Consider the following 25,840-nt stretch of genomic DNA (forward strand, 5'->3'; position numbering starts at 1 on the left):
TATTTCTCTAATTAAAGTAATAGTTATTGAAAAAGAACGAATGGTCGAACTGTTTCTGCTGGAGCAATGAGGTGCGTTTGTGTGTGTGAGTAAATTTGTTCAATATTTCAATATATGATTATAGAGCATTTGTTGGAATTATTCAAGTACTGTAAATACACTTTCATCTAAAATTCATTAAGGTTTTTTAGCGTTTAGCATTTTTAGCTGTTCGAACATCATTCTGACGACCCAGCCGCCGCCATTATGCGGCAGATATGAATTTCAACAAACCGTGCAAAAGACTCAGAGCCTACGCCGATTGAAATTGTTTAGTTTTCAGAACAACAGAGAAGCTGGGCAGTATAATTTCTAAACGTTTTCTACTGAATACTGACTTGAAGTCCAACTTGAGACTTGACCTGGACTAACGTAGGCACTTATAATATTTTTGTGAACAGTAAAGAGTTTTGCTGTATAAAATGAATGAAAGCATTAACCTATGTAACAGTAAAGTATTTATAAGGCAGTCAATATTACCACATAAGCTAAATAAGTTCTACACAGGCCAGTGCGAACCTTTATGCCTACCTCCACCTTACGTAAACATTGTAATACGTAATATTCTAATTGCAAATACAACTGAGCTTAGCCGGAAAATAATATTCTTTATTAACTGCATTACTGTGATCAAACAAAAATAGACAGAAGTTATTTCATTACGATTTTTAAAGACAATCTATAACAACAATTAACAGTTTTCAAATCTCACTTTACAGGAAAAGTATTTAAACAGAGAGACAGCATATCTGTAAAGCGCATGCCTTAAGAGTTTTGAGTACTTGTTCAGTGCAAGATATGTGTTTCACAGTAGCAAAGATGAACAAGTGCTCATGGTTCTTAAGGTATCAGAACGATTTCCGCTTAGAACTTTCGATTCGGTCGTTTCCGGACCAGTGTCCTTTACCTCAGCTTTCTCCACCATCTCTGGGTGTAACATTATCACTGGATCAGCCTGTATATACCCCCCCCCCCAAAAAAAAAGTAATACACCACATATGTACCTATGAACGTGAGAGGGTTTAGACCGAAGGGGATGAAAAACTGAGCCTTATGAAACTAAAAAAGTAAAATAAAAAAATTACTGTCAAATAAAAACAAAAGAATAATCAAAATCAAGAGACACTATGTTTGAAAGTGCACTTTTTCTTTCACGTGCGTGAAATCTAAATCTGCTGCTGTACCGTGTTGTTCCATCCTGTGCTAACATACCTTGATCTTCCTTAGAACGCTTTCCACGAGACGGGCGACACGTTGTTGCTCAAGTCTGCCACGAGAGAGTGGAACAGGCTCTGGCAACATCGTGTCGGCGGTCTTGTGGACAGCATGCTAAGGGCCCTGCCGCACTGGGATGCCACGGCAAGCCTGCTGGCAGAGACGCCAGACAGAGGCGTGGGGCGCAGTGGAGCCTCCCGCACTTGGCGTCTACCTGAGAGTGGCGGCTCTGCCGGCAGAGCGACTGCCGCTAGCTTCTGCCGGCAGGCCCAAGGTCCGTAAAAAAAAAAAAAAAAAAAAAAAAAAAATAGGGCAGGCCTACCAGCCTGGCGGAATACACACCGGCTTGCGGCCGCTCCCGCACCAGCACGCCAGCAGACCTGCCCTGTGGATAGTTATGACATCGAATCTTTTATCTGAGAGATTCAGATGTGATCAGCAACTACGGACACACCATCTCAGGCCTGCTCAAAACGCGAACTGGAGAAAAAGTGTTGGGAATTACGAGCGCCATAAATTAAGCAAAGTTCAAAGAACAGGCCTCTCCACGTTATAATCACATTCAGACCACTTATAATAGCGGACCTTCTGGAGTCTGGCTGGCTAGAAATAGCGGGAATTATCGATCCTCTATTTCCGTACAGCCAGTTCCTGATACTCCACTCCAGCCACAAGAACTTTACACCACAGACAAAGCACATTTTACTATCCGGACTATGAAAGTTTTCCTCAAAACCTACTTCCAGACCGAAATAGCATAGCTACATCTCCTGCAACAGAAGGTGATGCTAGTAGGTTCGACACATCAAACACGCTAGAATTATTTTAAGAACCAAGAGATGTAAACAAATGAGGCTGGTTTCCTACTTTTTGTTTAAAAACATTTGTAAAATGAATTAATTCTAAATGACGCACTTTTCAAATAAAATCTGAAAAATCACTTCTATGTATACTTTACAGCTACTACTAAAACGGTAAATATCACAGCAGACAACAAATAATTACCTACCGATTAGACAGCAGAGCGTCCAGCAGACTTGCCGTGGCGTCTCAGTGCGGTAGGACCCTAAGGACGATCAAAGTATGTTTTCCTGCGCAGGGCTACCCAGCAGTAGACGTTGGGTTTGCTGGTGTACTGATACACAATGTGATCAAAAGTATCCGGACACCTGGCTGAAAACGACTTACAAGTTCGTGGCGCCCTCCATCGGTAATGCTGGATTTCAATATGGTGTTGGCCCACCCTTAGCCTTATTGACAGCTTCCACTCTCACAGGCATACCTTCAATCAGGTGTTGGAAGGTTTCTTGGGGAATTGCAGCCATTCTTCACGCAGTGCTGCACTGAGGAGAGGTATCGATGTCGGTCGGTGAGGCCTGGCACGAAGTCGGCGTTCCAAAACGTCCCAAAGGTGTTCTATAGGATTCAGGTCAGGACTCTGTGCCGGCCAGTACATTACAGGGATGTTATTGTCGTGCTACCAATCCGTCACAGGCCGGACATTATCAACAGGTGCTCGATCGTGCTGAAACATGCAACCGCCATCCCCGAATTGCTCATCAACAGTGGGAAGCGAGAAGGTGCTTAAAACGTCAATGTAGGCCTGTGCTGTAATAGTGCAAGTCCCCTCCATGAAAAACAAGACCATACCATAACATCACCACCTCCGAATTTTACTGTTGGCACTACACACGCTGGCAGATGACGTTTACCGGGCATTCGCTATACCCACACCTTGCCATCGGATCGCCACATTGTGTACCGTGATTCCTCACTCCACACAACGTTTTTCCACAGTTCAATCGTCCAATGTTTAGGCTCCTTATACTAAGTGAGGAGTCGTTTGGCATTTACCGGTGTGATCTGTGGCTTATGAGCAGCAGCTCGACCATGAAATCCAAGTTGTCTCACCTCCCACCTAACAGTCATAGCACTTGCAGTGGATCCTGATGCAGTTTGGAATTCCTGTGTGATGGTCTGGATACATGTCTGCCTATTACACATCACGACCCACTTCAACTGTCAGCGGTCTCTGTCAGTCAACAGACGAGATCGGCCTGTACTCTTTTGTGCTGTACGTGTCCCCTCACGTTTCCACTTCACTATCACATCGGAAATAGTGAACCAAGGGATGTTTAGGAGTGTGGAAATCTCGCGTACAGACGTATAACACAAGTGACACCCAATCACCTGACCACGTTCGAAGTCCGTGAGTTCCACGGAGAGCCTCATTCTGCTCTCTCACGATGTCTAATGACTACTGAGGTCGCTAATATGGAGTACCTGTCAGCAGGTGACAGCACAATGCACCTAATACGAAAAATGTATGTTTTTGGGGGTGTCCAGATGCTTTTGATCACATAGTGAACGTGCACTTCCTAACAGACAGAACGGCGTATCTCCTGACGTCACACAGCGTACGAGGTGGGTTCTTATCGAATTACTACAAGCTTCAATTGGTCCCAAGCGTGCTCCATCAGCAGGAACCGCAGCTCACGGCACTCGTATGAAGTGTACACGGCTGGTTCGTATATTATCGCCTTGACTATAGGGCTGGACAATAGGTTGGACGATCCTGTCCCGGTACTGCACAGACCTCGAATTGTTTTCGTTAGTGATGAGAGGCGTCCGACATCCGTACATCACAATAATTGCGTTAAACATAATTTCCCCATGATGCGGGAGGGCGGCTTCTTCTGTTGTTCGTGCATGATTCACTAAGTTTACAAATGCTCTTTAAGAAAAAAAAAAAAAAGAGTCGGTTAGTCCGGGTGGAGTGACCTATTGTACAATGAAGAAGAAATTGAACCATTGGACTGAGCATTTCCTGCAGTAATAACCTAAAGAGAAGCAGCGATTTTGTTGACTGATCAGAAACCGGAACAGCTGATTTCTAGACGCCATTTGTGTAAAACAAGTAACGATCGGAAAACAGATATTTGACCTTTCTAGCTTAACCGTTTCAGGCCTTAACATCTAAACTCGATAACCACAAACTGTTTCCGAAATTCAGTTTTCGTCTTCCGGAAGTTATCCCGCATATAAACATAATGATAGGAGCTTAAAGGCATAGTGGTTGAATGCCGAATGACGTCGCTATGGTGTAATGCATTTCGGGTGGAAGTGCTCTGTGCGTGACAACCTTTCTGTCCATAAAGAGATTATTCGCGCACTGTCTAGCCTTGAAATGATTCTTCGAGGAATGTTGGCACACTGAACTGTGTAAAGGAGCCAATTTGTTCCGTTCAAGACTGGAGACAGAGCGCACTCAGCTGCACTGAACAAGCTGGTTTAAGTTCAGCTCAGTTACACAGGCTGCCGTACGTAGCAATTTCCTGTCGTCAAACGAGTACTGAGCAAGAGATTTCCGACCACCTGCGGCGAGGTTCGTGTGTGTAAGTTCGGTAAACGGTCAGTCCGCAGTTAAATTTTGCAGACACTGACGATAAGAGTGTAAGAGAGACAATGACTACAATCTTAGTGGTATTTGGGGTCTGGGCTCTAAAATGAAGTGGCAACAAAGAACCTAAATTAAAAATTCAATTTCAGTGGGAAATGGTGGAGCTGAGGGAGTTTTTTCTTCTCTTTCCACCCTGTAATTCTTGGGGGGAATTACTTTCCTCACTGATCATTTTTCACAACTGCACGTGAAAATTTTCCCCCATTTCATGTACTACATCGAACACAGCCTAAAGTAAACAAGCATCGAAAGTGTCTGCATATAGCTTCATGCTTCCACTATTAACATTCGACTTGTTTGAGTGTGTAATGTATCAGACTTTGGCTTCTGCTGTTGATGTATGGTGTAATATTACACCATTATATGTCGTAAGAAAATAAACTGTAAAATTCCACGCGTAGGTTGTTGGCCGAAGGCCTTTATTTATATATGGTGCAACATTTCGTTATTGCATAGCAGAATAAATACTAAAAGTGGTGAAACAGAAACATAAATAACACTATTACTCAACATTTGGTGGACTCAATATAAGAAATATTATAATAGCAAATAGGGGAAAATAGGGACTATAATTAAAACTGTTCAAAATCTGTCACGCATTGTCAATTGAGAAACTCTTCAGGAATTCAAAAAGTGATCTGAAGATATTACTGTCGCTCTTATGGGATACTCTTCTAGAATACACTACCGTCTCAAAAACTTTGGAGAATGTCAGTAGTGAAATGGGTCATAGTTACAGACATCTCTCCTGTAACTTTTGTTATAGAGGGTTGTTACAATATAGTTTGATGATACAAGGCCAAATGTGAGTCACTGATAATACTGTAGGGCTTAATTTAAAAATCTTTTTTCTGTATAGCTCTTCACTTCATTATTTTCTTGCGTAAGAGGGGGATTGGTTTATTTAGATCCGATTAGTCGCAAAATGAAAACCACAGTGAAAAATCAGGTCAAGGTTCTCACAGATGTGTTGGGCAGTGTCTTTAGTATGTCTCGCGATTGCATCGCGTCACTCTTTCCAGTTCTTAAAGCAGAGTGAACGTATAAGGATGCCTAGAAAATAGTACCTCTTGCCAAGTATGAGTGCATATTGAGACATTTCGCCTAATTTCACGCAGCCCACATGACGTAACTGTCATGCATTTCCTTCTTCATGACAATTCTCTGCCGCTCACTGCAGGCGCAGTGAAGAAGCTTCTGCAGTGTTTTCGATGGGAAATGTTTGATCACCCACCAAACAGCCCGGTCTTGGCTGCCTATGAGTTTCATTTCAGCTCACATAAACCGCTGGCTATGAAGAAAACGTTTTAGCACAGACGACGAGCTGCAGACAAGCGTAAAGAAATTTCTAACGAGGAGAACACGGCAAGTGCCATAACCTGATTTCCCAGGAAGTTCGTTCGGTGGAGGAGGACTCAAAATAAGTGAACACGTTTCTCGGTTTATTTGTAGATACTCGACCGTTTCTGAGAAAATGACCGTCACAATTTTCGACATAGTTAGGTACATTTTAGTGCGCGAAATCTCAGCCGAAATGGGGGCAAAGTGGCTAGCGTCGAGGCCTCTCACTTTTACGCCCCATGTTCAAAGCCCAATTACTGTTTCTGCTTTTTTTTCATTTATCTGGCCATGTCCGTAGAAGGTTACGACAGAATGTTTCTTATCAAGTTAGGGAATAAAAAGGCGCCACATTAATTGTAAAATTAAACTACGTTTCACAGTAAGTGAATTTATTATGCAAAATATGTGTGTATCATATTTTCAGGGGTTACAATCTTTTTAAGTTTTCATATTTTTATTTTTCATTCTCATATCAATTCTTATATTAATTCTTATATTTTATTCTTATGTTTTGTTTTTGTGTTTAGTCTTGAGGAAGCGTTGATGCATTCTCTTGGATTACACCGCTCGTAGAAATATTCGGAACACAGAAATTCCGAACACAACGAGCGAAGGCAGGTTTGCCACAGTAACATTTCTTCCGACGAATCTCATCTGGGAAAGGAATGTTGTAAACACTGCTGGAGATTTTACACGTTGGCAATAATTTCGAGGGTGATTCCATATAACGGGTCGGTTTACCGAAAATTAGCGCTTTCAGTTGGTTATGAATCGAGATACACTACAGGAATTTCACCGAAAAGAATTTCAAATAATTTTCTCAATTTTTTTAAATCCATTTACCAGACGCACAATTAGTAGACGATTAAGGGCAATGTTGTTTCAATATACAATGGACAGTTTTCGTTTAGTAATGTTCTACGCACATGGGGAGATAAACGAAAAACAAAAATAAAAATAATAATCGAGTTTCGAACACAGGGCGCAAAACTGTGAGGCTACGACGCTAGCCGCTGTGCCATTGCTTCGGTTGAGCCAGTTACTCAGCAAAAGGCCCATACAGTGAGTCGAAAATTTTGACCGTCGTTATCTCAGAAACGGTCGAGAATCTGCGGATAAGCCGAGACATAAGTTCGCTTAATTGGAGCCATCTTCCACTGAGCGAAGTTTTCGGGAAACCGGGTTGTGGCACTTGCCGCGTTCTCTTCGGAAGTCGGATCGGCGATTGTGTAGAGAAGTAGATGGAAGGTGCAGCTAACCGTTCCAAATAAAACATGTTTGATTTTCACTGTGGACCTTTATAAACGAATAGCCCTCGTAGCTAGTTAAACTTTTTACCACCAAATTAGCTGTTCAGAAGTCCGCCCCCGGTAGCTTAGTGGACGCCGGCACGGTAGCTCAGCGTGTTCGGTCAGAGGGCTGCGTGCTCTCTGTAATAAAAATAACTGAGTCAAGGAATCAACGATCACCTTGAAGGGATGTCTTGTGACGTCCGACCAGACTAAACGCAACAAACTATATCGAACAAAACGAAAAAAAAAGTGGTCAGCACGACAGACTGTCAATCCTAAGGGCCCAGGTTCGATCCCCGCCTGGGTCGGAGATTTTCTCCGCTCAGGGACTGGGTGTTGTGTTGTACTAATCATCATCATTTCATCCCCATCGACGCGCAAGTCGCCGAAGTGGCGTCAAATTGAAAGACTTGCACCAAGCGAGCGGTCTACCCGACGGGAGGCCCTCGTCACATGCCATTATTATTATTATTAGCTGTTCAGAAAACTGGAGCTGGATATGTGGTACCTGCTTGCTGACGCTGTAGGTCTTCGAGAGTCCGGTGAAGGGGAACCTCTCGAAGAGCAGGCGGGTGCCCTCGCCGGCGCGGTGCATGCCCGCGGCCGTCACGGTGGGGATGCCCATGCCGTCGCCGATGAAGAGCACCACGTTGCGCGCGTGCGGCGACCCGGCGGCGGCCTCGAGCGCCGCGCGCGCCCACGAGCTGCGCGCGAACGTCAGCTGTTCGCGGGCCTGCATCCGCCAGCGCGCCGCCGACATGTCCACGCCCTGCGACGCCAGCGCCGCCGCGGTCCAGAGGACGCAACACGCGATAACGGCCCTCGCCCTTGCAGTCATCTTTCCTGCCGGTAGACAGACGCACTCAGTATACTGCAGCTTCTTACACTGACGGGCTTTGAAACTGCATCAGGAAGGGTCGCAAACTACACTCCTGGAAATTGAAATAAGAACACCGTGAATTCATTGTCCCAGGAAGGGGAAACTTTATTGACACATTCCTGGGGTCAGATACATCACATGATCACACTGACAGAACCACAGGCACATAGACACAGGCAACAGAGCATGCACAATGTCGACACTAGTACAGTGTATATCCACTTTTCGCAGCAATGCGGGCTGCTATTCTCCCATGGAGACGATCGTAGAGATGCTGGATGTAGTCCTGTGGAACGGCTTGCCATGCCATTTCCACCTGGCGCCTCAGTTGGACCAGCGTTCGTGCTGGACGTGCAGACCGCGTGAGACGACGCTTCATCCAGTCCCAAACATGCTCAATGGGGGACAGATCCGGAGATCTTGCTGGCCAGGGTAGTTGACTTACACCTTCTAGAGCACGTTGGGTGGCACGGGATACATGCGGACGTGCATTGTCCTGTTGGAACAGCAAGTTCCCTTGCCGGTCTAGGAATGGTAGAACGATGGGTTCGATGACGGTTTGGATGTACCGTGCACTATTCAGTGTCCCCTCGACGATCACCAGTGGTGTACGGCCAGTGTAGGAGATCGCTCCCCACACCATGGTGCCGGGTGTTGGCCCTGTGTGCCTCGGTCGTATGCAGTCCTGATTGTGGCGCTCACCTGCACGGCGCCAAACACGCATACGACCATCATTGGCACCAAGGCAGAAGCGACTCTCATCGCTGAAGACGACACGTCTCCATTCGTCCCTCCATTCACTGGAGGCGGGCTGCACGATGTTGGGGCGTGAGCGGAAGACGGCCTAACGGTGTGCGGGACCGTAGCCCAGCTTCATGGAGACGGTTGCGAATGGTCCTCGCCGATACCCCAGGAGCAACAGTGTCCCTAATTTGCTGGGAAGTGGCGGTGCGGTCCCCTACTGCACTGAGTAGGATCCTACGGTCTTGGCGTGCATCCGTGCGTCGCTGCGGTCCGGTCCGGTCCCAGGTCGACGGGCACGTGCACCTTCCGCCGACCACTGGCGACAACATCGATGTACTGTGGAGACCTCACGCCCCACGTGTTGAGCAATTCGGCGGTACGTCCACCCGGCCTCCCGCATGCCCACTATACGCCCTCGCTCAAAGTCCGTCAACTGCACATACGGTTCACGTCCACGCTGTCGCGGCATGCTACCAGTGTTAAAGACTGCGATGGAGCTCCGTATGCCACGGCAAACTGAGTGTCCGGAGCAAGTATGGTGGGTCTGACACACCGGTGTCAATGTGTTCTTTTTTCCATTTCCAGGAGTGTATTTTGAGGTTTGTAATTTAAACAGCATCCAGTCACAAACGTACACTACAAGCCATTAAAATTGCTACACCAAGAAGAAATGCAGATGATAAACGGGTATTCATTGGACAAATATACTAGAACTGACATGTGATTACCTTTTCACGCAATTTGGGGGCATAGATCCTGATAAATCAGTACCCAGAACAACCAACCCTGGCCGTAATAACGGCCTTGATACACCTGGGCATTGAGTCAAACAGAGCTTGGATGGCGTGTACGGGTACAGCTGTCGATGCAGCTTCAACACGATTCCACAGTTCATCAAAAGTAGTGACTGGCGTATTGTGACGAGCCAGTTGCTCGGCCGCCATTGACCAGACCTTTTCAGTTGGTGAGAGATCTGTAGAATGTGCTGGTCAGGGCAGTAGTCGAACATTTTCTGTATCCACAAAGGCCCGTAGGGGACCCGCAACATGCGGTCGTGCATTATCCTGCTCAAATGTAGGGTTTCGCAGGGATCGAATGAAGGGTAGAGCCACGGGTCGTAACACATCTGAAATGTAACGTCCACTGTTCAAAGTGCCGTCAATGCGAACAAGAGGTGACCGAGACGTGTAACCAATGACACCCAATACCATCAAACCAGGTGACGCGCCAGTATGGCGATGACGAATACACGCTTCCAACGTGCGTTCACCGCGATGTCGCCAAACACGGATGCGACCATCATGATGCTGTAAACAGAACCTGGATTCACCCGAAAAATGACGTTTTGCCATTCGTGCACCCAGGTTCGTCGTTGAGTGCACCATCGCAGGCGCTCCTGCCTGGGTAACCGCAGCCACGGTCTCCGAGCTGATAGTGCATGCTGCTGCAAACGTCGTGCAGATGGTTGTTGTCTTGCAAACATCCCCATCTGTTGACTCAGGGATCGAGACGTGGCTGCACGATCCGTTACAGCCATGCGGATACGATGCCTGTCATCTCGACTGCTAGTGATACGAGGCCGTTGAGATCCAGCACGGCGTTCCGTATTACCCTCCTGAACCCACCGATTCCATATTCTGCTAACAGACATTGGATCTCGACCAACGCGAGCAGCAGTGTCGCGATACGATAAACCGCAATCGCGATAGGCTACAATCCGACCTTTATCAAAGTCGGAAACGTGATGGTACGCATGTCTCCTCCTTACACGAGGCATTACAACAACGTTTCACCAGGCAACGCCGGTCAACGGCTGATTGTGTATGAGAAATCGGTTGGAAACTTTCCTCATGTCAGCACGTTGAAGGTGTCGCCACCAGCGCCAACCTTCTCTGAATGCTCTGAAAACCTAATCATTTGCAAATCACAGCATCTTCTTCCTGTAGGTTAAATTTTGCGTCTGTAGCACGTCATCTTCGTGGTGTAGGAATTTTAATGGCCAGTAGTGTAGTTTAATGAAGTTTGTTTCAAACAAGCCTTTACCGGTTTCTGATTCATTACAAATCCGTCTTCAGATGGCTCTTGCACGTTTCCTTGCTATTCTGCTGGGGTCTCGTTTTGTTATCGTTACTGGCTCTGTGCACTAAGATAAAAAAATGTTTTTGTTTCAAAATTCGATAAAATTTCGAGAGATTCTTTCCTATTTGACCTTCAGAGAAACATCCCTGAATGACTTTAACGGAAACATGAAGTGAGGCGAAAAATCACGAAATGTATACTTCTGTGCGACGAATTCGTCATGCACTTGGTGGCGGTGCGGCGGGGGGGGGGGGGGGGGGGGGTGTTATGTATTTTTGGACGTGCACTAAGTGAGTGCTCCTAAGTTCTAGGAAACTTCTTATGCAGAAACTTTTATAGAAGCCTGAAATTGTACTTCGTGTTTACAAGTTATGTTGTCCATGCAGTTACAGTAGAACCTCGCTAATCCGTCCCCTACGTGACCGGGAACATGGTCGGAACGCAAAAAGTTTATTGACCCGTAACATAACAATACAGTATCTTGTGACTGCCATTAGCGTTACTAAATACAGAAATTGTTATTCTACCTTTACCACGTTTTGTATTTGTTGCAGGCTCATTTTGTGCAGCAAGAGTTCTTATAGGGCATATTTTATACTTTAAGCTAGAGCCTATATCCTTGATCAGGGGTCATATTTACTTTAATTATGTTTCCAAATTTCGGGAGAAATTCATTGGCAGGTGTTTCGTCAGCAGACAGCTTCTCATATGGTTCAAATGGCTCTGAACACTATGGGACTTAACACCTGACGTCATCAGTCCCCTAGAACTTAGAACTACTTAAACCTAACTAAGTTAAGGACATCACACACATCCATGCCGGAGGCAGGATTCGAACCTGCGACCGTAGCAGTCGCGTGATTCCGGACTGAAAGGCCTAGAACCGCTCGACCACAAAGGCCGGCAGACAGCTTCTCGCCGGAAATAATTGCATTTCGAGAGCCACGTCGTTTTTTCCACTCATGTAATCAGCCTTCACTCGCTGTAAATTTTCATTGTTTTCACCTATTTGTTCATACAAAATCAGTGCCTTTTCTTTTATGATTGGTCCAGAAACGGAGTTCCTTTTCTTCTCTCCCGCCCAATCCACACCCACAAAGCATTATCTAGTTTTTCACTTTTAGGTTTCTTCAAAGTATTTTCAGTCCTTTCTCATTATCAATCGTAATTTTATGACTTTCAAGAGTTTTCCTATTTTTTCTCCAGTCTTTAACAGTTGTCACGCCAATCCCGACCTCACCTGCAACGTTCTGAAGAGTCTCGTCTTTACATAACCTTTCAGTCATTTTCAATTTCTTCTTTCAAGACAACGTCACATGTTTACGTTTAGTTGATGCCATAAATTTGTTCAGCACACTTTAACGAAAGAAGAACACTGTAACTATTTTATAAAACACTTGCGTGCACAAAAACACTTAGTGATCGAGTTACAAACAAGTTAGATAGATCTAAAGTAGGTGTTACGGAGATGCTTCGGGGATCTGAAATGTGAATCCCTGGAAGGAAGGCTATACTAAATGTGGAAAAATGTAAATTAATGCGGATGAGTAGGAGGAACAATCCTTTAATGTTCGGATACAGTATTACTTGTATCTTACTTGACATAGTCAAGTCGTTTAAATATCCGGCGTAACGTTGCAGAGCGATATGAAATGGAACAAGCATGTGAGAACTGTGGTAGGGAAGACGAATGGTCGACTTCAGTTTATTGGGAGAATTTTAGGAAAGCGTGGTTCACCTGTAAAGGAGACCGCTTATAGAACGCTGGTGCGACCTATTCTTGAGTACTGTTCGAACCTACCGGTAACAATTATAGCAGGTCCGCCTTTCAATCGATTCGACGTCTTCCTTCAAACCGACCTAGGACGGATTCCAAACATTCGAACAGTACTCAAGAACAGGTCGCACCAGCGTCCTATATGCGGTCTCCTGCCGGTAGGTTCTAACAACAACTAAGTGTTACGGAGATGCTTCGGGAACTGAAATGGGAATCCCTGAAAGGAAGGCGACGTTTTTCTTGAGAAACACTTTTGAGAAAAATCAGAGAACTGACACTTGAAGCTGATTGCCACACGATTCTACTGCCGTCAACATACACTGCGCTAAAGGACCACGAAGATAAGATATGAGAAATTAGGGCTCACACGGAGACATATTAATAGTCGTTTTCCCTCGCTCAATTTGCGACTGGAACAGGAAAGGAAATGACTAGTAGTGGTAAAGCTTACCCTCCGCCTTCTCTGCCTCGTGATGACTGGGTGTTGTGTGATGTCCTTAGGTCAGTTAGGTTTAAGTAGTTCTAAGTTCTAGGGGTCTGACAACCATAGATGTTAAGTCCCATAGTGCTCAGAGCCACATTTTTTGTTTACCCTCCACCACGCACCATGCGGTGGCTTGCGGAGTATGTATGTAGATGTAGATGAAGTTATTTCATACTAAAACTAATTGAACTACCGCACCTATCAACGGTCAACTGCCTATTGATCCATAAGCGGACGACGAGTTACGTAAACAAACACCTGAAATTTCATGGTCGGACTAAGAGAGGAGTTGGACCATCCATGGTTGGATTAGCGAGGTTCACTGTATGACCAGATGTTTTGCATGTTAAAAAGATACAATTAACCAACTTTACAACAATGAATCTACGAGATGCGAATAATTATCTTACGTAGGCTATATCGTTATTCCGCTCAGAGTCTTATATGACCGATACTATGTTTTTTAACTGCTAAATCGATGGATAATGACTAAACTAAGTCGAAACCGATAACATGTTTACAAGAAACAGAGACTGAAATGTGTCCTAATGACGTACATTATTAGCATCGATCAGTGTGTGTTCTCGTAGACATGGATGTGCTGCCTGTCGGCGTTCTTCTCAGGATCTTTGGCCGTCCTTTGCCAACAACGTGCGCCACCAGTAAATGAGGGGAATGCATCTACGAAGGTAGTCATTTGTGTTACCAAAACAGTTAAGCAAAGGTTGTTCGAACATACCGAGGCGATCACCAAGAAGCAACACATCAATAAGTGGCCACCAAAGCTGCAATGATTCCGGTTGGATACTATAGGCGAAATCCTGACAGGAACAGTGATACTGATTTTAAAGATAAATCATCCACAGCTTGTGCTACGATAATAGCGCAATAAAAGCTTTAGCCGTCGCCAAATGTGGCTTTAATTGAGACGTACCATGTCGGATACTGTCATATTTCACAGCAACGTAGCACATTTACACTACCAGCCTTGCAAATACGAGTATTTTCAATTATCGTTGGAGCAAAATCCATCACCTGCAGCCTGACAAATATAGCAGTCAGCAACCGTAACACCAACCAGCAGAGTGTGGTTAACGCCGTCCACCGCAAAGCGGACTATTGTTTTTCAAGTCTGCTTCTGTTTGTGTCCCTGACATCGTTCTGACTTGTGGAGAAAGATCACAGCCTCCTCTCTCCTCCAGGAACTCATATTATTATCGGAATTCACGAGAATGGGAACTATGAGCGACGAATTCAAACAACATCTGTTTTACGATAGGAACTAGAAGATAATTATCTCTGCTGCATCCATTCAGCTCCGCCATTCTACTTCCGCTTGCGACTTTCTTCGTGAATATTGTTTCTATATAACAGCACTTATGGAAATACCCTACCCGATTATCGGATTTGTAAACAAGCACGAAAATGACGCGTAATCTTTCCACTTTCTTGGAAAGTGTATGCATATAGCTTCATGCTTCCACTACTAATATTCGACTTGTTTGAGTGTGTAATGTATCAGGCTTCGGCTTCTGCTGTTGATGTGTGGTGTAATATTACACCATTATATGCCGTAAGAAAATAAACTGTAAAATTCGCATGTGTTGGGCGCGGGCCTTTGTTTATATATGGTGCAACATTGCGTTATTGCGTGGCGTAGAAGAATAAATACTAAAAATGGCTGGCCGAGCGGTTCTAGGCGCTACAGTCCGGTACCTCGCGACCGCTTCGGTCGCAGGTTCGAATCCTGCCTCGGGCATGAATGTGTCTGATGTCCTTAGGTTAGTTAGGTTTAATTAGTTCTACGTTCTAGGGGACTGATGACCTCAGAAGTTAAGTCCCTTGGTGCTCAGAGCCATTTTTGAACTAAAAATGGCGAAACAGAAACATAAATATGACTATTACTCAACATTTGGTAGACGCAATATAAGAAATATTATAACAGTAAATATGGAAAAATAGGGACTATAATTAAAATTGTTCAAAATCTGTCACGCAAGTGTCTCCATTCTTCAGCGCGTTTTCTCTTTCTGGGCGAATCTGTATGCGTCGTTATTCTGATATTGAATCTAACTGACTGCGTTGATCCACGGCCTTCAGGATGTCATGTGATAAAGTTCGAGTTGTGTTTTATATGTTCGATGCATTCGAAATCCGTGTTGTTTGGCATGGGGGAGATCATTCTGTTCGAGATGCCTCATTACGTATGCGCTCAAAAAGTGATCTAAGATTCTACAACAAATGGACGTCAACGATATTGGACGGTAGTCCTGTTGACCACTTCTAATACTCTTCTTGCAGACACGTGTCACCTGTACTTTCGCGGTTTTTTGTTAGAGGGATCTACAGTAGGTTACGTTTAGAACAGGGGCTATCTCAGTCACAAATTCGACATGGATTCCATCGTGCCATAGAAAGATTTCAACAGTTTGTCTACCCAATAACGCTAATATCTATACCACAAATTTTTGCGGTGGTGTGAGGATTAAACCAGGGCAATACCCCCTGATTTTCCCTTGTAAAAGAATATTTGAAGTTCAGCATTTGTACCGTTTCATTGCTACGCTCAATTTCAGCTGTGTTCCTTAAATCTACCAGGTGTTTCGTCGGCTGAAGAAGAAGTCAGTTCTGTTGTTACTGAAATGCTCAATTCATATCCAGCCTTCATAAACATGTGGCAGATGCTAACATTTCCTTTACAAAAAAATGAAATTATCTCTTCGCATTTACACTCACCGTTCGAAATAGAAATATCATTCCGCATCGCAATGAAACAGTGAACCTCCAGACTTAAGAAATGCAGAACAGGGTACGTGTTACTGGCGAAATTTCATGCATAGCTGAGAGCGTTCTTTTTTCTGTTTACAGGAGCTCTATGATGCACACAGCAACGTACGTAGTTATGTCTCACCTGTGCATACAAACATGATGACGTTGGATCACACATTGCCACACCATATTCGGTTGCATCATCTTCCAGTCAAGACACACTGCCTGAAAAAATTGTAAAGAATCCGGAAGGGAAGGAGGAAACGAAACGAAACAACATGGGCCCAGAGGGTATATGATGTTATTTACTTGGTTACAAGATGGAGTCAGATTTACAAGGAAATTGGGAATACGAACCCACTTATCAGTACGACGTTGCACCCCTCTGCCCTGGATGCACCCACTGATTTCGTTATAATGGATATCAATAAGACAAAATGGCCCGTAATTGTTGTAACTGGTCCGTGATATCCTGGATACCTGTTCATTCTACGGGGATCTTGCTGGCCACAATAGTACCTCAATGTCACGCAGACAGTTCATAGACACACGTGCCATGTGTGGACGAGCTCTGTCCTCTTGGAAAATGGCACCGATGTAGTGTCACTTGGCAGGTAATATGTGAGCACGCAGGATGTCCATCACGTACTGATATGTCGTCAGTTTTTCCTCACTCACTACCAGCCGTGACCTGAAATTATACTTGCTGGCTCCCGACGCCTTGCCGCTAGGAGTTACATCGCTGTATCTCTCCAAGACATTGGAAGAACGGCCCCTCTCGCTTGGGTGCTACCATATTAACCGACGATAATCATGCAGGGCAGTACAGAATAGCGATTCATACTGAGCACAATGGTACACCATTCATCAACAGTTCACTTTTGCCGCTCCAAACGCAGTAGTTTCTGTTGTGGTGTTACCAGCAGCCTACACATGAGGTAGTATTCCTCCAGTCCAGCTGGTGCTGGTCTCTGACCATTGGTGTGGGATGAAACGTAATGCGGCAGGGAGTACACTAGTTGTTCTCTGACGACAGGTGCAGATGTGTTGTGACTGGTGCACAATACGGCGATTCTCGCTAGTGGCGGTCGGACACGGTCGAACGGAACTCTGACGACGCACACGCCTGACGTTTCCGTTCACTGAAACATAGGGCAACTACCTCATCCTGTTGCCCGACAAATTTGGATATTACACGATTCGAGCAACCGGTCAAATGGAGACCCACAATGATGTCTCTTTCAACTCTGTCTGGTGCTTATAAAGCTGTCTCGCACGAGTACTTGGCGTTTTCGTGTCTTGCACAGTGATCACACAACACCCGACACTGTGAAAGCGCCGGCCGGAGTGGCCGAGCGGTTCTAGGCGCTTCAGTCTGGAACCGCGCGACCGCTACGGTCGCAGGTTCGAATCCTGCCCCGGGCATGGATGTTTGTGATGTCCTTAGGTTAGATAGGTTTTAGTAGTTCTAAGTTCTAGGGGACTGATGACCTCAGAAGTTAAGTACCATAGTGCTCAGAGCCATTTGAACCATTTTTTTTGAACTGTGAAAGCCCCTTCTAATACACTACCATGCGTGGTAACTAAACTAAACACGAACAACACTAATGCACTCTGGTTTCTGTTTTACCTGTCACAGAGAATTGCAACTCTAATCGTTTACGTGGTGTTGTATCTACAAACACGCAGTCACTTTGACTTTAGACTGTGTCTTCTGGGTGCTATCCTTTTTTTTGGCAGCTCGCACTTTATCACATAATATTCTGAAGGCCTTGGATCAAGGCGGTTAGTTAGATGCAATATTTCTTGATTTCCGAAAAGCAGTTGACTCAGTACCACACCTACGCTTATTATCGAAATTGCTATCAATCTAAATCTGTAACCGAATCGAGGACTTCTTGGTAGGGAGGAAGCAGCATGTTATCTCGGATGGAGAGTCATCGACAGATACAAAAATAATTTCAGTTGTGCGCCAGGAAAGTGTGTTGGGACCACTACCATTCGTGTTGTATATTAATGACTTTTAAGACAATACCATTAATAGCAGACTTTCCACAGATGATGTAGTCACTATGATAAAATACTGTCTCAAAAGATTTTCACAGGTATTCTATCAGATCTTCCTAAGATTTCGAAATGATGCAAAGATTGTCAACTTGCTTTAAAAGTTCAGAAATGAAGAACCTGTCCACTTCGCAAAACGAAAAAAGTATAGTTTCCTATGATTATAATATCCACAAGTCACAACTGAAACTGGTCAACTAGCAGGTATAACAATTTCTGGTGATATGAAATGGAATGATCTCATCGGCTTAGTAGAAAGTAAACGCAGGTGGCAAACTTCAGTCAACTGGTGCAGTAGTGGGGAAGTGCGATCAGTCTACAGATGAGACTGCTTGTGTGACCCATGCTAGAATACTGTTGATGTTGCGGCGTAAAGTCAAGAGCTGGAACTCCAGTCGGGAACGATGGAGCAGAGAGGGCTGTGAAGAAGGCGTCATCCAGTTGCACGCTGACCGACCCCCCTCCAGGAGGACAACGTGACAGCAGCGGCCTGTGTGTGAAGAGAACATAAGCGCCTCTCCCAGCTGGCCACGGCCAGTTCTCGGAGAAGCTTGAAGAGCAGCGACCTTGCTTGTGCATTCTGTGTAGCACAAACTTGGAATTGTTATAATGAAGAGATTTCTTATTTTGTCTGTCGCCCTTTGCTTGCGACACTTGTGTTTAACACAAAGGTAAGTACTGCCAATTACTTTTCGTAATAAAACTCAGTAATACGATTTGTTTAAATTGTTGTCTAGCGATCGGTGGAAGCAGGTTTCCTAGACACTCCATGCTGACGACTAGGCAGGATTCAATATATGACGACTAGGCAGGATTCAACAGCTGAAGTGTGTGGGACCAGTATCATACCGGGCTAACTGGCGATACTGAACGTATACAGAACATGGCAGCACGAATGGTCACAGGTTTGTTTGACCTGTAGGAGAGCGTCACGGATATACAAAAGAAACTGAACTGGCAGACACTTGAAGGTAGGTGTAAACAATCCCGAGAAAGCCTACTTATGAAGTTTCAAGTCAATCTTGAAATGATGAATCTAGGAATAACCCCTTACGTATAGCTCGCATACGAGCCGCGAGGACAAATTAGATTAGTTGCAGCGCGCACAGAGATGTTTAAGCAGCCATTATTTGCGCGCCCCATACGTGAACTGGTAAATTGGAAGTACCCTTTGCCGTGCACTTCAAAGTGATTTGCATAGTATGGATGTAGATAGGTAGACGTAGGAAGGTACCAAACTAGATCCCCGCAATTGTGCAGGCCCCAGAAGTAGATCTACAGTACTATCCTAATCTCAAAAACACAGTAACAGTCATAGCGAAAATTATCCAATAAATTTCCGAGAAATGCTTTAGTTAAGTTGCGCCTATCACACGACCTGCCCCGGCCCGTGTCAGTTATGACCTGCAGGTCGACGATTTCACACTTTAAGGCTGTTTCACTGTTTCGTCAAGAGTAATTCAGAGAGAAACCAAAAGAAAAGACAAAATGAAAGCTGAATTATCTCTAAAATCAGAAACTTGATTTCTTGAATGTATAAAGCAGGTTTCACTCGTATATTAAAAGAAAGACGCTATGCTACTGCTTCTTTCAGCACTTAGATTTTGCGGTCCACACAAGATAAATTTATGCTGTTGTAGCACAGTTAATGGTTCCAAAGGCAAACTCATGGGCTGTGCCAATGTCCAGTGTATCTTTATATTTGATTTAAGGAAGCTATTAATTTCTTTTCCTCAGTACAGTCTAACGTAATCCGTTGTAATTGGTAGTTGCGGAATGCACGATAAATCACCACGAAGTCGGGTTTCGAGCCCCACCACGGGCATATGAGTGGGTTTTGAACGTGCAGTTACTAAACTTGTCCCAAATAAGTGTAGAACATGAAACGAAAATAAATAAATCGCCAATGATAAACTGGCAAATATACGAGGATCGTTTGGTAAGTCTGGGAAATTTCCAGGTTGTTGTAGGATTTGGTTACGCTACATATTTATTGTTAAGCATGATTCTTGTAGCCATTGTGTAGAGTCTGAACGAGGTGTACCGCAATTAACTATTGACTGCCATTTGAAGCTACAGCGAATCATGGAAAAATAAACTAAAAAATCGAATTATTAAGTATCTTCTTTTGAAGGGCTGGACGCCCGCATCTCGTGGTCGTGCGGTAGCGTTCTCGCTTCCCACGCCCGGGTTCCCGGGTTCGATTCCCGGCGGGGTCAGAGATTTTCTCTGCCTCGTGATGGCTGGGTGTTGTGTGCTGTCCTTAGGTTAGTTAGGTTTAAGTAGTTCTAAGTTCTAGGGGACTGATGACCATAGATGTTAAGTCCCATAGTGCTCAGAGCCATTTGAAGGGCTGGACTGCTGTATAGAACAAAATGCAACCGCGTGAACCTAACGGTGACTCTGCATTAACGTGGAAGATCATTTATTTTAGAATTGCTGAGTTTAAATGTGGTTAAAGAGAAAAATCTATCCAAACGCGCAGTTCCGGTCACCACAAAAAGAAGTGGGAACACTCAGTGAAAGTGTGTTAGAAAGCTGCGATATCCCAACTGAACGGGTACGTGCATGTTTCCTAGCAGTGTTTTGGATATTTACGTGCAACCCGCTCGTCGTTTTGCGTCCGATCATGTTACTTAGATCCATCGTTACACATCAGAATTAAATAAAGAAATACCAGTGGGTCCACGCCGAAGAAGGTAAAGACGTTTTGAGACGTCAAGGCTTTTGTATTTATTTTTTATTCTGGGTTGTAGCACTCATAGATTAGTTGGGGAAAGGCAGAACCAGAACTGGAGCAAACTGCACTCTATTGATGGATCGTCTGAAAAATGAGCAAAATGAAATGGATTCATACGTAACGGTATTTTTCTGAACGCCTTCTTCATACAGTGCGCAGTTTCGGTTTCACCAACCTGTCAACGGCAACTGTCCTCCTTTTAGCAATATTTTTACTTCGTTTTATCTCAACAAAACGATCAGTATTCTTACTAAGGTTCTTTAACAGAACTGATTATTGTTTGTCTAGTCTATTGCAATAGTTGGGTCCCTCCTCCGTTTCTCATAATTTTTTCGTCTAAAAAGGCCGCTAAGTTCCTCAAGACAGATGTAACATGCTTTCGTGCAGCAAATACTCAGCAGATAACTGCGCCTAACGCCTAGTTTGTGTCTGAGGAATCTCAACACGCAAACATGAGACGTCGATTAGTGTTTCCTGTGCCTCACCGTATAGGGAGAGGCACGCACCTACATACATAACGTGGAAACACGTCCAGGTACAGCCCCTATAATAAGGGTGAACTGCGGGAGGGGCCCATTATCCGCCCTGTGTTAAAAAAAAGACAAGAGGCTAATAATAGAACTCAACTGCCGAGACCCATAATCTGACCGATCGGGGCCTTTTATGACTCTTCCAAGCGACCCACACCGAAATGAGATGATATTAAACTTGAGCCCCGATGCCCCGATATGAAAGGTCCACAGAAGCAAAAGAAGCATAAGAGCAACTGTAGTTGCTTTATATCGAACATGACACTGAAGGATACCATTTGGATAGACCTGGACAGCCCATATTTCGTAGGAAACAGGCTAGCACAAACATAATTGTCTCTTTCCCTGAATGAATGAATTTCGCTTCGCCTCCAGTTGAAGAGAAACTCAGGTTAACTAGTAATAGAGCATCCGAGAACAGGAAGAAGTTAGATGAGTACCCATTTTGCCGTTAAGGGCTGAACACATGTGTTCATATATGGATAACCATTGTGGATACTCTTTGCTCTGATTCCGTACTTGCAGCTTAAAATATGTTCGTAGTTCGCAAAATTATTTATGTTTTTATTGCACAGGCATCATTAACATGTAATCTTCAGAATGTGCTCATTTGTTTATTGATATACAATTATATTGTCTCACGAAAAATACTGTAACAGATTTTCGGACCAGTAAATGAATTATAACACAATAAAAATGCTGCAACTTCGTTAAAACATGTTTCTTGATTAAAACGATAAATAATAATCAGTCCTGAAAAACTGAATTTCTAGATTTAAAAATGTTTGTGGATTAGAAACATAAACAATAACGTTTTCTGCTAAAGATTAAAAATGCTTACCTAGAGTTTTAGGTGGTCCCTAAGATGTACGTCCGCTTTCACTGACATCGCAGTCTTTACCGTAACACAATGAAAAATCCGAATTGAGATAGCAGAGTTTCCGAGTTGCATAGCAAAACTTTTACGCAAAGTTGCTTGTGAAGTTAAGAAACAAACGTTTTCTCGAGACAACAAGCGACCATAAACACCTGCAATATAACGTGGTAATATGCAACAGCGTTCACACGTAAGTTATGTGGCAACTGTGCCCAGCGTCGGATATGTAATGGAATGGAATGGGTGGACTATGCATTCAGACGTGGGAATTCAGCGTGTCAATGAAAGGCAAATAGTACAATAAAACCTCAACGATACGGTAATAACATCGTATTGTATCTGCACACGCTAGTGAGACAATGTGTCGATACACTTCATATTTTGAATGAATTGTCGAGAGTCTGTTCTTCCAAAATGTTTTCGATCGTTACAGCTGAAGAAAGATGCGCAGAATCATCAGAAAGCCTTGACACCAACCTGACGCTGTTCCGTTGTAGATAATAATACTGTCTGAAGACGATATTCAGTGAGCTTTTTGAAGCCTTTGGTATTCAGTGAACGACAAGCATTCCGATAAGCGAATATTTGTAAATCATTTAGAAATAGTGCTCTCCGCATTTGTCAATGCAGTAGAACGCCTGGTGCACAAAATCCATAGTGCTGATTTTCGATAAGCAAGGACACTGTGGAATGACACCTACGACAAGCTGAAATAAATTTAATCAGTTGATGTACTGTTTGGAGAATACATCAACTGCTCACGCAGATTAAATAACCCATGTTGATGTCTCTATCAGTCCAGAGAGGATATCCGTGTAAAGGTCACCCCCTAAAATTTACGAATTATAAAAGAAACCATAAGTACCAGATGTGGTGATACGGGCTATTCTGGAGACTGAAATCCAAGCTACTGTCCACCCGACAAGCGCGCCAAAAAGCTACAGAGTTGCTTCCAGAGCGAATTTTCCCGGGGGTGTAGGAAAAGAATTTCAACGAGGCAGTTTTGTAATCGAGAACAAGAGCAGCGAGAAAAGTGGAAGAAGGATCGAACTCAGAGTTCAGAACTTCACGTCTACGTGGAGTTATTTGAGGTGGGCGCTAGTTCAGTTGAACGAGGTTGGAGCGACAAATGGTATGTGACATACAAAATTGAGGAACCCATCGCTGCAGTCGGCCAGAATAATTCAGAAAACGTACAAGAAACATGAAGATCGCTCCAAAACGAGGAGCCTTGGAGTGCAAGGGTTGGGAAAAATAATATGAAAAAGCGACTGATAGGGAGGTGGATAACCCGCTGCCGTTCAAACAGTCTCAACACACCTGGGCATAAAAGCATTTAATCTTCATTGGGATTTCGTACCGTTCGTAACATACCGGTATAAAATACTCCCAGTGAGAAACGGTGCAGCAGATAAAAGATCCTCGATAGCTCTTCAAGTAGACGCTACAATGGCAAGATAATATTCAAATTCAGCAATTACGAGGAACGTAGTGAAAATGTTATTTCATCAAATATTTATAACCGTCTGACTGCGGGCATTATGCTTATGGTAGATGAAATTTGAGGCTGAGAAGAATGGCTAGGCAAATAGATGAAAATTACTTGAAGTGTTATCGTTGAAACTCTGTTTTCTAGAAAACTCAACATGTACTTTCATGGCATTGATCTTCTTGTATCAGAGGCAGCAGCAGCTCCAAATATCAGCAGCACATTTGCGACTGTTTTCGCAGATGCTACGTCGCTGGTACTCTCTGCTAGCCTTCGATGGCAGTCAACACAATACCACAACGATAATGGATGTTCGGCGTTTCGTGGTACTTCCGAGGATGGTGTACTAAAAACGGAAAAGATGAAAGACATCCTCAATTTGTCCCTGTAAGTCAGAAAAACCGTCATAACCGATGTGGATATTGTTAGTTCAAGATGACGTAGAGCAGGGCTTCTCAAACTTTTTCTTCGGTGATGCCTTTCTTAGACGTGCGTTTTTCGCCACCTCCACTCAGGGTTATACATGTAACTAGTACTAACAGCACCGTCACACAAGTTTCTACACACGTTTGCCTGCATGGACGCTATCCCAACGACGCTTTTCGGTGAAGCCCCAATCGAGTAAATTGTTACGCTCAAACAACGCTTGAATCAGATAAGTACATCCTTAAAGAAATTTGATTAAAATAGTGGATTACAACCCCAACAACGAAAATAAGCAAAAGTGAGTAACAAAATTAAAAATGAACTATTAATTAATTTATATCACACACAAATTAAATATAGAGAAGAATATTTTACTGACGGCTAGAAAAAATAAATCTACCTTTACAGCTTTAGATGTGGCTGTCTTTTATATGATCCAATAACTCGAAGAGTGGCTTATTGTCCGTCACTGCTGGTCTCATGAGCCTCTCTCTATTCTGGAGACTGATTTCATTCGTTCCTAGTGCCACTGGTAATACAAACTGTTCACCTACAATATCTGGTTTCCTAGCCTTTGCGATTAAGAGGCTTCATACGGTATCCTTAAGTGCATCTTATTGACTAATGTAAGAGGTTCGATAGACTTTAGCTGCTCGCAAATCTTCCAGGTTTGGATGGCACGGTAGTGATGGATGAAACTTTTCGTGTGCATGCGTCCTAGACTTTATGGTCTACGAAAAATTCATAAATGCTACAAACGATCATTAAAAGCGTGTACCATCTGATAGTGAGTCGCTAGATAATTTGAAACCGGTTACGGTATAATAACAGCTGAACCATTGCAAAATGCGACTGGTTAGAGTTACTACTGAAAACTTTTATTCATTACAATCACAGTGTCATACATCCATAATAGGCAAAACTTTTATTTTACATTATTTTTGTCTCTCAGACAATGCGAGCCTGTAACTTGACGCCATTCACTCGCTCGGTTCGGCCTTTGGAGACTGAAATGTAACGGAAACACTGGACTACGTCACACTGAACTCTATACAGGGCGGCTTTCCTAAGAGTCGTCAGGTGCATTTTCTCTGGTGTTTCGGAATATACTTGCAATTTCATTTTTGCATTGTGTAGTTGGAGTCAGCCCGAACAAACGGTGCTCATCAACTCTCGTGAGACGCCAATCATCGACGGAAAGCGTCGGCTTGTTTTCCGTCACAAACTGAATTATTTTTAAAGAGATATTTTACGTGCCCATTTGATAGAGTGGTGTCATATTAGTCTAATGGGATATTTTTTTATCGATATGTATTAACATAGCTGGGTAGTAACGCGCTTGCCTCCCGTGCAGCGGGCCCGGGTTCGATTCCCGGCCGGTATGGAGATATTCACCGCTCGTGGACTGGGTGTTGTATTGTCCTCATCATCATTTCATCCTCATCACCGGCGCGCAAGTCACCCATTGTGGCGTCGACTGAAATAAGACTTGCACTTGGCGGCCGAACTTCCCCGGACTGGGCCTCCCAGCCAACGATGCCATTTCATTTCATTTCAACAGGAAAAGTGAGACTCGAAGAATAGCCAGTACTGCAGCAGGGACAGCACTGCCCTGTACCGCGCTGACTGATACT

The 25,840-nt window shown here is 44.0% G+C and overlaps 1 protein-coding gene across 2 annotated transcripts in view; it reads right to left on the reverse strand.

Annotated features, from left to right (window-relative positions):
• LOC124776334 (alkaline phosphatase 4-like) overlaps nt 1-25,840 on the reverse strand; it is a 112,777-nt gene that overhangs the window by 33,794 nt on the left and 53,143 nt on the right. For both annotated transcript variants that reach the window (XM_047251275.1, XM_047251274.1), the window contains exon 2: nt 7,856-8,190. In XM_047251275.1, coding sequence (XP_047107231.1) covers nt 7,856-8,185 — 330 coding nt within the window. In that variant the 5' untranslated portion in view covers nt 8,186-8,190. The remainder of the gene's footprint in view (nt 1-7,855; nt 8,191-25,840) is intronic.

Source organism: Schistocerca piceifrons, chromosome 2 (assembly GCF_021461385.2).
Source record: "Schistocerca piceifrons isolate TAMUIC-IGC-003096 chromosome 2, iqSchPice1.1, whole genome shotgun sequence".
NCBI classification, from domain to species: domain Eukaryota; kingdom Metazoa; phylum Arthropoda; class Insecta; order Orthoptera; family Acrididae; genus Schistocerca; species Schistocerca piceifrons.